This window comes from Prenolepis imparis, unplaced genomic scaffold, assembly GCF_030444845.1.
Source record: "Prenolepis imparis isolate NDT839.2.m4 unplaced genomic scaffold, iyPreImpa1.0 SCAF_7, whole genome shotgun sequence".
Taxonomy (NCBI): Eukaryota; Metazoa; Arthropoda; class Insecta; order Hymenoptera; family Formicidae; genus Prenolepis; species Prenolepis imparis.
In genome coordinates this window covers 11,958,247-11,970,505 of record NW_028141165.1, presented here as the reverse complement: position 1 = coordinate 11,970,505, position 12,259 = coordinate 11,958,247, and the positions used below count along the sequence as shown (strand labels likewise).

The 12,259-nt window shown below is 38.7% G+C and overlaps 1 protein-coding gene across 8 annotated transcripts in view; it reads left to right on the top strand.

Moving 5' to 3' along the window:
• Trol (terribly reduced optic lobes) overlaps positions 1-12,259 on the top strand; it is a 157,158-nt gene that overhangs the window by 132,418 nt on the left and 12,481 nt on the right. For 5 of the 8 annotated variants that reach the window (XM_083042631.1, XM_083042629.1, XM_083042636.1 and 2 more), the window contains 25 exons: positions 248-310; positions 578-592; positions 1,503-1,730; positions 1,878-2,015; positions 2,099-2,347; positions 2,619-3,492; positions 3,558-3,685; positions 3,775-3,952; positions 4,049-4,259; positions 4,616-4,756; positions 4,933-5,226; positions 5,317-5,519; positions 5,806-6,031; positions 6,145-6,515; positions 6,751-7,033; positions 7,396-7,837; positions 8,195-8,491; positions 9,056-9,195; positions 9,290-9,470; positions 9,634-9,663; positions 9,729-10,001; positions 10,157-10,711; positions 10,938-11,358; positions 11,621-11,837; positions 11,920-12,205. In XM_083042631.1, coding sequence (XP_082898757.1) covers positions 248-310; positions 578-592; positions 1,503-1,730; positions 1,878-2,015; positions 2,099-2,347; positions 2,619-3,492; positions 3,558-3,685; positions 3,775-3,952; positions 4,049-4,259; positions 4,616-4,756; positions 4,933-5,226; positions 5,317-5,519; positions 5,806-6,031; positions 6,145-6,515; positions 6,751-7,033; positions 7,396-7,837; positions 8,195-8,491; positions 9,056-9,195; positions 9,290-9,470; positions 9,634-9,663; positions 9,729-10,001; positions 10,157-10,711; positions 10,938-11,358; positions 11,621-11,837; positions 11,920-12,205 — 6,444 coding nt within the window. The remainder of the gene's footprint in view (positions 1-247; positions 311-577; positions 593-1,502; positions 1,731-1,877; positions 2,016-2,098; positions 2,348-2,618; positions 3,493-3,557; positions 3,686-3,774; positions 3,953-4,048; positions 4,260-4,615; positions 4,757-4,932; positions 5,227-5,316; positions 5,520-5,805; positions 6,032-6,144; positions 6,516-6,750; positions 7,034-7,395; positions 7,838-8,194; positions 8,492-9,055; positions 9,196-9,289; positions 9,471-9,633; positions 9,664-9,728; positions 10,002-10,156; positions 10,712-10,937; positions 11,359-11,620; positions 11,838-11,919; positions 12,206-12,259) is intronic. The other 3 variants (XM_083042630.1, XM_083042632.1, XM_083042637.1) reach the window with 3 other exon arrangements.

Here is a 12,259-nt window from a genome sequence, read left to right as displayed (position 1 = left end):
GACACATCGTACTACATCACTGTATTATATTTTCTAAAAAATTAATGACTAAATTAAAACAACACTACATTTTCTTGTAAACGAAAAATGTAGAAGGTGTTGGAAATATCGAATTAACAAAAAAATTGATAACGCAATTAGTTTAGATTTTGTATGTAGGTTTATTAATTATTAATGACGCTCATTTTACTATTACTTTATTCAGAAGTACTTATATGCATTCTAAAGCTATTGCTTTTGTTTGCAGATACCGATGGAACATCTGATCTTAGGTTGAAGACATATCCCAGTGAACAAGTGATTAAAGAGAGTAAGTATTATTTTTCTTGTTTATAAACGTATATAGAGTGTTTGATTAAATACTGTATGCATTTGTTGCAATTTTAACTTTTATCTAGTGATTATTATTAAAAAGTAAAAACTTCAAATATTTCAAAATAATCGAAAAAATCTTAAATATTTAGAAAAATTAATGTACATAAGAATAATTAGCAACAAGTGTCGCGTTGCCGATAAATTTCGTATTTTAAAAGAAATTAATAAATATATGTTTGTTATTTTCTCTTGCCTTGGCCAGACCCGGCAAAGCAAGGTAAGATTTTTCAAAAAATATAAGCTGCAAAAATCATATATGTAATGCTGTGGGCTAAAAAATAATATTCATAAGTCATAAAATATGCGAAATTGGTAATATCGTGCATATTTTTTATTGGTGTACATATAAATGTCCACATATATAAGTATGTATCTTGGCTTATCGGTCTTATTCTTATTCCATTATGATTGCTTTGTAAAATAAGCAAAATAGAATGTATTTGCTGCAATTTGAATTAATTTTTTAAAAGATTCACTTTCGATAAATTATGTGATTATTAATATAATGTTATAATTCAATGTAATTCTTTCACATTTCATAGATATTTCATAAATTGCAATTATAAAGCTACAAGATATACATATTTACTTATAAAATGCAATTGAATGCATTGAATCAGTAACAAAGACTTTTTAATAATGAATTATTATTTATTATTTATCTCTTCAAGACATGCATGCAGATGTTGATTATGCATGATACCTGTTATTTCAAAGTGTAATTTTAAATTTAAATTAAAATGCAATTTTTGTGCTGCAAGATTATTTATAAAAATTTCCTAATTGTCATCGGATATTTAATAATCCTAATTGTCACATATACATGCATTATATTTAAAAGAAGCTCTTTTAATACTAATAATGCGGGATGTCTTGCATAAGATGTTTTTACTATTTATATAATCTACGAGCATTGAATAACACGATTAAGAGAAAAGAATTAAAATGTGCACGAACCAAACTAACACGACATCGCATCGGTGTCATTTCGATTTGAGAAACGAAGAAATTCACTTGCTTTTCGACGGGACGTTTGTCATGAACGTTAATAATTCATAATCATCAGGGATGGAATCTCTCGAAACAGAGCGAAATTTATTTCACGCCAAATCAATCGTTCCAATCAGGTCGCGAAGTCGTATTCCAATGCCGTGACGAGGGTCTCCTACGTGCCAGAGTACGTTGGATTCGCGGAAATGGTCTTCCTCTACCGCCTGGTAGCCGAGACATCAACGGTCGCCTGGAGATACCCAACATTCAGCTCGACCACGCTGGAATTTACATTTGCGAAGCCGTGGATTATTTACCGTCTACCTCGGGCCGTCAAGTGAGCGTCATTCTCACCGTCGAGAAGTGTACGTTCCTTCTTCCTCTTGCCTCTCTCGATCGAAATAAAAGTTACTTTCGATGAAAGAAAACTCTCTAAATTATTAATAAATTCGAAGCCGCTTTAATCGATCGAAGATTTACTAAATAATTAAATCGATCTATCTCTCGTACAGTTGAGCAACCGGCTACCAGACCACCGCAAGTGTGTCAGTACGATCAGGCTACCTGTAGCAACGGAGATTGCATTCCCAAATCGTACGTTTGCGACGGCAAATTCGATTGCACCGATGGATCTGACGAGATGCGATGCAGTAAGTACTTTCCGAAGCGACACCGCATCGGCCATTCATATTTTACGATACGAATTTCACGCGAAAACGTCCGTTTTCGACAGGTCCGCACGGATGCGAGCCCAACGAGTTCCGTTGCAATAATAAGCAATGCGTCAGCAAGTTGTGGCGTTGTGACGGCGACAAGGATTGCGCCGACGGCAGCGACGAGGAAAACTGCGCGCCGTCTCCCCCGGGATCCCCATGCCGTTACAATGAGTTTCCCTGTAGCAGCAACAAACAGTGTATCCCGAAGAGCTATCACTGCGACATGGAGCGGGACTGCTTGGACGGCAGCGACGAAGTTGGATGCTGTCAGTATCGATGAGTATTTCGTAGAGCACCAGGCATCATTATTTCATCACCGAACTTTTCATATAAGATCGATAGAAGTTAACTTTCACGCAACGATCAGCATTTTAAATTAATCATTCTTCTAAAAATCTTTGATAATATCGCATCGAAGATGCTAAAATATGTTATCTCTTTTATATTTTATTTCAACGCGTCGCTAACAATTATTCGATAAATTGTCGCTTTCGTCGGTCATTGCAATGTTACAATGAGCGATCTGTTCTTATGCAGCTCCCGTTTACATCGTGAAACCACCCCCGCCGATGGTCGTTCTCGAGCCAGGCGACGTATTACATCTCACTTGCACCGCCATCGGTGTCCCGATACCGGAAATCAATTGGCGACTCAACTGGGGACATATTCCTGCGAAATGTACGACCGTGTCAACTAATGGAACGGGCACACTGACGTGTCCGGAGATACAAATTCAGGATCAGGGCGCGTATTCGTGCGAGGCGTTGAACGTCGGCGGTTTCGTCTTCGCTGTGCCGGACGCGATCGTCGTCGTGAAGGAACCTGCCAACGTCTGTCCGAAGGGCAAGTTCAATTCCGAGGCGAAGGTCGTCGACGAGTGCATCTCGTGCTTCTGCTTCGGCGTCGCCACTGAGTGTCGCAGCGCCGATCTTTTCACTTATCAGATTCCACCGCCGTTTGACCGCCACAAGATTGTGTCCGTCGAAACCTTTCCGACAATTAAAATCCACGGCGACATCAGCAACCAGATATCCCAGATGCGCCCGATCGGTCAAGATGGCGTTCAGCTCCTGGAATCTTTCAGCAACGAGCTGAACGTCTACAACGTTCCTTATTACGCGCTGCCGGAGAACTATCACGGTAGTCAATTGAAATCTTACGGCGGCTACTTGAAGTATTCGATCCGTCACAACGGTCACGGATCGCCGAACAATGCACCTACCGTCATCTTGAGCGGCAACAATTACATTCTGCTGCACAGAGGTAACGTGCCGACGCCTGATTACGAGACCGAAGCATCCATCAGATTCTTCTATGGTGACTGGTACAAGCAACAAGGAAGAAGCGAAGTCCTGGCCTCTAGAGAGGAGATCATGATGACACTGGCAAACGTGAACAACATTCTTATAAAGTAAGCATTTTGTATCGCGAATCGTTATTATAACGATTTTCTTCAACATGTTTGATGTATTTCAGAGTGAAATACGACGACAGCTCGCCGCAGCTGGACATTCGTCTCACCAACATCGTGGTGGATTCCGCCGATGCGCGAAACACCAATCTAGGATCCGCATCCTTTGTCGAGGAGTGTCAATGTCCTACCGGTACATACTTCTTCGATCATTTATATTTTTATTTACTATAGAGTAATGAAATTTTATTTATTTTATTGTTCATTACTTTCGTCTTCAAGGATATACCGGTCTATCTTGCGAGCACTGTGCACCTGGTTATCTGAGGCGAGAAAGTGGACCGTGGCTTGGTCAGTGTTATAGAGACGAACCGCCGTGTCCTCCAGGATACTACGGCGACCCCTCAAGAAACATCCCTTGCCAGATTTGTCCTTGTCCACTTACCAACCCGTCAAACCAGTAAGATGCGAATTAAATTTTTGTATTACGTTATCGATTTGATTAGAATTCGCTTTCGTAATTCACGAAAAATAAATAATAAATCGCGGAAAATAGGTTCGCCCGCACGTGTCATCTTGGATCTGATGGGCAACCTACGTGCGATTGTCCCGCTGGTTACGTTGGACGCAGGTGCGAACAATGTGCTGCCGGCTACCAAGGGAACCCCCTTATTCCTGGAGATATGTGCGTCCCTCTTCAACAATGCGATCCTAACGGCAGTCTTAATCCTAACGCCGATCCACATACTGGAAAATGTCATTGCAAGGTACTACGCCGATTCCTTCATATGTATAGAGTATCCCAAAAATCGCGCATTTCTACTTAATTACACAATATCTTTTCTAAGAAAGAATATTTTTTTAACTGCTGGATAAACTGTTTTCTTAACAAAATCTAAACGAGATTAATTATGCTATTTCTCAAACATCTTGCATAACATTTTTATTGTTGTTTATTCTTGCATCCATCATTCGTGGATTCTTTTAACTTTGAAAATGTAAGTATATTATACGCGATCCTTTTATATGCAAATATACATATAAATCGATATTCGTGAAATAAATAAACTCTACACATTGCGGTCAAGAAGCACCGTCTATTCTCTGATGTTTTCTCTTTCAGCAATATGCAACGGGTCTTACTTGCAATCAATGTAAGGCGAATACCTTTAATCTGGCCTCGACAAATCAATTTGGATGCATAGCTTGTTTCTGTATGGGTATTACAAACAGATGCGTCTCCTCTAATTGGTACAGGAATGAGGTACGACAAAGATATTGAAAAAGTTTTTTCAATAAGAAAAATTACACAAGCACGATTTTATGTTTCACACATTTTTTTATGAAACATAAATTCGTACAATTTGCACACAATTTTTAGAAATATAAATGCTGGATAGAATTATAAAAAATTAATCAATCATTCACGCATTTGTGTAGATTCGCGTATCGTTCACCAATTCGATTCGAGATTTTTCTCTTATCGAATCCAAGAGCACCGACGCACCAGCGATTGTAGAAGGAATTCATCTGAACACTATCAGTCGAGAAATAATTTACAGGGACTTCCCGAATCGTGGAAACAACGACGTTTATTATTGGCAATTACCCAGTATTTTCCTGGGGGATCAAATAACATCTTACGGCGGTAATCTCAAGTATACTGTCAGATACGTTCCTTCTCCGGGCGGTCAAAGTTCAAGAAATAACGCCGCGGACGTCGAACTTATCAGCGTGAGTACATATTCGCAATTCTTAATCCGCGTATTCAAGGATAAAGATATAATAGAGAATGATATATATGTATATGTTTAATGTATACAGGCTAACGATATCAACTTGCTCTATTACTCTCGCGAGTCTCCCGAGCCAAACTCCCAGCAATCGTTTACCGTGCCGTTACTCGAGCAATATTGGCAACGCAATGATGGAACTCAAGCGGATAGAGAGCACCTTCTAATGGCTTTGGCAGACGTGCGAGCCATCAGAATCAAAGCCACCTACACGACGCACACAGACGAAGCTGCGTAAGTAAACTTTGTGCATCTCTAATATTATTGAATCTCTATATATTTTTAATCATAGCGAAATTACTTAATAAATAAAATTTGTAAATAAAATATAATTATCCGGGCTCTCTATTAAAATTTTTAAGGCGCTATAAAAATGCTTGAAAAATATGTAAATAAAATTTCCAGCATCTTAAAACGAAACTTGCGGAACTAATTAATGTTTAATTAAATTAAAATTAAAAATGATCAGAAAAATTTTAAAGACAATTTCCGTGATTTATCAATAATGTATCTGCTTCAGGCTCTCCTTCGTGTCTTTGGACACTGCCGAAAAGTACAATACGGGTAAAGCGCGCGCGGTCGAAGTTGAAGAATGTACTTGTCCCAGCGGCTACAGAGGACTCTCCTGCGAGGATTGCGATGTTGGTTATACCAGAGCCATCGAAGGTCTTTATTTGGGTATCTGCGAACCATGCAACTGCAATGGCCATTCAAATCAATGCGATCCTGAGACTGGCGTTTGCGAGGTAAGCTAGTAATGAAAGCAAGTTTAATAAAGCGATAATTTTATATTTCAATAATATATAATAGATAATTAATATTATAAAGTTATTCAAATATTGACGTTTTGCGTCAACAGAATTGCGCTCATCACACTAGCGGCGATTATTGCGAGGTATGCGAATCAGGATACGAAGGGGATGCTACCCGGGGTACGTCGAACGATTGCACGTACAGAAGCCCCAGACCCGAGCCATGCAGATGCAACGAGGCCGGTTCGCGTAGCACTTCGTGCGTCGACGGCCGATGCGAGTGCAAAAGGAATGTTGAGGGTCCGGAATGTAATCGATGCCGCCCGTCGACATACGGATTACATGCCGACAATATTGATGGATGCATCGAGTGTTACTGCAGCGGGGTAACTGATCAATGTCACGAAAGCACATTGTATGTACAGCAAATACCGATGTGGGTGTACGACTCGCATCACGGCTTCACTCTCACGGACTCGTGAGTATAGACCCGTTTATGCAAATATAATGTCTTTTCATTATTTTATTATATACGTTTTTACTCGTTCCTGAATAATTGAATACAAATAAATAATATAAATTAAATTTAAATACAAATAAGAGAGTAATATAAATTATCAGTCTATTTTTTTCTGATAAATAAGATCGATATATATAATGTAGTAAATAAAATAAAATTTGAATCTGAAAATTTAATACGACTTTTTATACAGGACTAGACGCGACATAATCGACGATGGTTTCGAGTTGAATGTGGCAATGAACGAAATCGGTTATCGCTATCCTGATAGCAGAAGCCGTAGATTGTTCTGGTCGCTGCCGAGTGTCTTCACCGGAAACAAAGTGAAGAGTTACGGCGGAAACTTGACTCTAACGCAGCATATCACTGCGTATCCTGGCGCTCAGAGTTACAAAGATCAGGATATTCTCTTAATTGGCAATGGCATCACATTGTTCTGGACAAATCCAACAGAGCTTCAACTCGATATTCCATTGGTACGTAAAATTTATCCGACATTTTGTAATTTTATTGATAAACTCGATATTTCAATAATAAAACTTAATGGCAAAATATTTGGACTATTTAAGAATTCTTAAAAATGTACTTATACATTTTTTAAATAGTAAGCTAATCGTTATTCTCGTCATCTTTTATTACTTATTCTACATAATGCGCCAAATTTTTATACATATAATAGAGAATAAATTCGAATATTTTATTTATAATATGTATTATATTACATACTATATTACATATTTTATTTATATTACATGTTATATTACATACGATATAAAATATATATAATATATATAATATTGTATATCGTATACGTGAAGACAATATATATATTTTTCAGATCTACTCCGTTCCATTGAAAGAAAACGAATGGAAACGATTGACCACCGAAGGACCACGGAGCGCTTCCAGGACGGATCTCATGATCGTTCTCTCGAATCTGGAGGCTATCTTGGTCCGCGCATCCCACAGCGAGCGTATGACTGCAACATACATAAGCGACATCAGCTTGGATACAGCCGTGGAAAATCTAACCGGAAACCGACGAGCAACTCAGATCGAAGCCTGTCGCTGTCCGACTGGTTACACAGGAACTTCCTGCGAAATTTGCGCACGTGGTTATTACAGAGATACCAGCGACCGATCCGTGAGTTATCTGGGCGCGTGCAATCTCTGTCCGTGCAACAAGAACGAGGAGAGCTGCGAGATCAGCAGATCCGGTCAGGTCAAATGTCACTGCCTGCCAGGTTACACTGGACAATATTGTCAGGACAATGCTGTCGGTAAGCAATAGCGTTTTTTATGCTTGAATTATCAAATAAACAATTAGCTCTCTTTATTATTTCATTTTTATCACATTATATATTGCTTTAAAAATGAAGATAAAAACCGCGTAAAATATATATTATAATTATTTTTTATAAATCTTTTTATAATAAATTATATTTATAATTAGATTAAATTTATAAACTTAAATCACTTTTAACAAGGAAAATCAAAATAATCGCGAAGTATCCTATATTTCAATGATTTTTTTAATATAAGAGTAGAATTTCTTTATTAGGATTATATTAATAAGAAAAGAGAAATAATTTTTTTAAGTCTGCTTAAAAAATAATCAGTAATGAAACGTTGATCAGGTGAACTCATGGTAAGCCTAATGCCTATGAAAGGCGAAGTTGAACCATACTCCACGATCCAATTTACGTGCAACTATGACTATCCAGACATGTTTCACATCTATTTTAAATTGTCGCCACTTAACGGGTTTCCCATAACTGCGAGAGGTAGCAAACCCGGATCTTTAATCAAGACAGAAAAAGGAGCTGTCCGCAAATGGTTCGTCTACGTGGGACACACTGCTTGCAATGTCGAATGTCACATCGTGAACTACCGTGGCAAAGAATTAGTCAAGATCGTGACATCGATTACGCCAGGTTTGATGGACTACATAGCGAGAGCTTTCGTATCTTGTCCGTCCATCGATGATTTATAGCTCAGAGAGAATGCAGATCCTCGCTTTACAACTGTGTTGTTGTTCAAGATCATCGTAGATTATCATCGTAGATCGTCACCGAATCCGGTGAAGGAATTTCCTTGAATTTATCCTTGTCATAGTTCCGTAGTTCTTCACAGGATTAGAATTTGTCGACAAAAGCTTAATTTGACTTTGGTATGTGGTATCACGAACGTATCGCGTGTTATACGTATCGATGTATAAAAAATATATGTGTTTCGTAGCAATTAATACAAATTATCATACTTTAAAATAACATTATCATGATATTTTGTCAAAATGTGATGGTGTCAGATATCATTCGTCTCTGTCATAGAGAAATACTATACATTTACTACAGTGTGTGTCCATAAAATTGCAGATTCAATAATATTCGTATCGTCTCTCTGCTATTATTCTTCATCTCGTATCATTTAAACGTGCTAAATTGCTGCAAATATAATTCCGTTTATCTTAAAATTAATTTTACTTTTATTTTTCTTAGTTGGAGAACCGCAACTAACTACTACACCTGGTCCAATACCTCCACCGAGAATTATAGTTTACGTTCAAGAACCGGAATTCCAGATTGTTCACACCGGAAACACTGTCAGATATCATTGCACGGGCAGATCAAAAGATAGCGTAAGTCTTTCATGATTTTTATTTTATAAATGTATTCTTTTCTTATTTTCTTATTTTATTATTTATTAAATTTTTTTTCTATTACGAAAAATAGGATTCAGTAAACATTAGATGGGAAAAAGAAGGTGGTCAATTGCCGCCTGATAGAAGCGTGGACGACGCAAATGGACTGTTAGTCATTAGAGACGTGAAAGTATCTGATAGCGGCATATACGTTTGTCAAGTGAGCGATGGAATAAACATCGGACGAAAGAAAGTCACTCTAACTGTTGGAGGTATAATGTAAACATGATTAATTTCAATTATATTACATAGTTTTTCGAAATTGAGTTAAAGAAATTATTTAAAATATTAAATAAATTATGAAGTATTAGATATTATTTAATTCTCATATATTCTCATATATTCTTATATTCTTTTGTATTGTATTGAATGCAGCATTTCCAAAACACTTGCTGGAAATACCAGGTACAAATCGTAATCGTATTAAATTGTTCATGAAACAGATTATAACTTTATACATTTTATTTAAGGAGTCAACCCGGTGGAACCAAGAATCGTTATAACTCCATCGCATCAACAAGTGAGAGAAGGTGAACCAGTCGAATTCCGCTGCGAAGCTACTGGTAATCCGCCACCTCAATTAGATTGGATTCGAGTCCACGGAAGCATGAGTCCGGAAGCGACATTCTACAATGGTGTATGGAATCTTCCAGCCGCGTCGAAGAACGATGAAGCCGAGTACAAGTGCATTGGTAGAAACAGTGTTGGCGTGGATGAGAAGGCGACCATCTTGTATGTTCAAGGTACGATCCAATCGTGAATTTCATGCTTCAGAATATTGATAGATTTCAAGTTATCACGCATATTACGAAAATTGCTAGTACTAATTAAAAATCATTCCTGTAGTTTTAATTATGGCTTTTACATTATTTTCGAAAACTTTGTCGTGTATGTATAGACAATCCTAATAAGCCGCCACCTCAGAGTGCACCGCCAACCGTGACTCCATCCGAATGGTCTGGAACCATCAACGATGTTGTCAGATTAATTTGTACGCCAACTCAGCATGCGAATGTCACTTGGACAAGATCCGGCGGATTACCGCTGCCTTATACAGCCAGTCAACAGGATGGAATCTTAACCATCACCAATCCTAGTCCGAACGATTCCGGCATATACGTGTGTACCGCGACAAGTAAATACGGAACGCAAACGAGCACTACCGCTAGGATAACGATAGTTCCTCGCAGAGAACCACCAACGACCAAAGTCAGACCCGAACGGCAAGAAGTGTCCCAAGGCACGGTTGCCGAAGTGCGTTGCATCACCAGTGGAGAACCAGGTGTACAGGTGAAATGGAGCAAGTACACAGAAACGATGAGTTCGCGCGTGCAACAAGTAGGAGACACGCTCAGGATCGTTAACGCCCAGGTCTCCGATCGAGGAGTGTATATCTGCAGAGTTACTAGTTCAACAGGCATTCACGAGGCCAGTGCCATCATCGAAGTTGAACGTAAGCTCGTAATATAATCAAATTAATTTGAAAAAAATACTAAAATCGTAAAAAATGTCAGATTTACACGAGAAATTATGATAGAAAGAATATAAATCTATAAATAATTAAAGATTAAAACTTTTTTTATATATTATAATCAATTCTTTTCACGCGAATCTGCCGATATGCACATTTATTTTTATTTCGATGATCTGTTATAAAACTGCAAAAACTTTTATTACAGCTCGCGAAGCTCCGGTCTTAGAACTGTATCCTCAAGACGTCCAAACAGTCATCCTCGGCGGTTCGGCCGATCTTCAATGTCGCGCGAAGGCTGGCTTCCCGGTGCCCGAGTTGCACTGGTCTCGTCAGGACGGCCGACCATTCGCTTCCAACATCGAACAGCTTCCTGGCGGACTGCTTCGACTGTCGAACATCACGGTGAACGACGACGGCGCCTATATCTGTTCCGCGTCGAACGAAGTCGGCGCGACATCGGTTATCGCGCACATCGAGGTGCAGTCTCTGCCTGTAATCACCATTACTCCGAAACACGGCATTTTACAAGTGAAACGCGGAAGTCGAGTCCGTTTAATGTGCAGCGCGAGTGGTTATCCGCAGCCTAACGTAGCTTGGAGCAAATACGTGCACGGAGTTACTATACAGTAAGTTGATTTCAATATTATTATGCGATATGATGAGCCTTGAATGCTTTAAAGTCGTCGTGTAGCTTGTGGATATATAATTAATTTTTTAATTTGTGAATTTTTATAATATTTTATTAAATGTATAATCTTGTAGCTCAAACAGCAACAAGAGAAATATAACGTGCATTTAAAAATTAAATCTGAGAAACTATACTTTGATTCTAATGTGATTGCTTATTAAAATATTATACATAACATTCGAAAAACTTGTAATTTACAGTGACACATATAGCAAAACAGCGGCTACTCCACTGAGTGCTGTATATGAAATATTCTCCGTTTCACCCGACGACGAAGGATCTTACACTTGCCAGGCGACAAATGCCGTGGGAATAGCTGAAGAACGTATTCAAATACGCATCGAGGACGACGATGATGTTCCTTGCACCGGCGATAGAGGCGATATTCCATGCGACGACCAACAACAGCCTGATAATGTGTGTATTTTACGCACATCTTCAGTCTTAATACTCTAATAATATTTTTTAATCGCTTTTAATATTGAAACGCGTTTTACAGGGAGAGCCGAACCAACAAGGAGTGTTAATTCCCAAAGATTATTTGAGAATCCCGAACGGTGGTAAGGTGGAGATGCGTTGTCAGGTCTTCGGACCCGACGGAGATCACATCTATCTGGATTGGAAGAGGAGCGATCATCGTTCCTTACCGGAAGGCAGTACGGTGCATAACGGAGTATTAAGCATTCCGACCGTCGACAGAAACTCGGCTGGAGAATATATCTGTTTGGGTTTGGATCCCGCTGGTACCGTGCTCTTCAGGGCGAAATCCCATCTTGAAATTATATGTGAGTATAAAAAATGCATTGCACTAATATAAATAAATTCGCAACCGCAAAAGC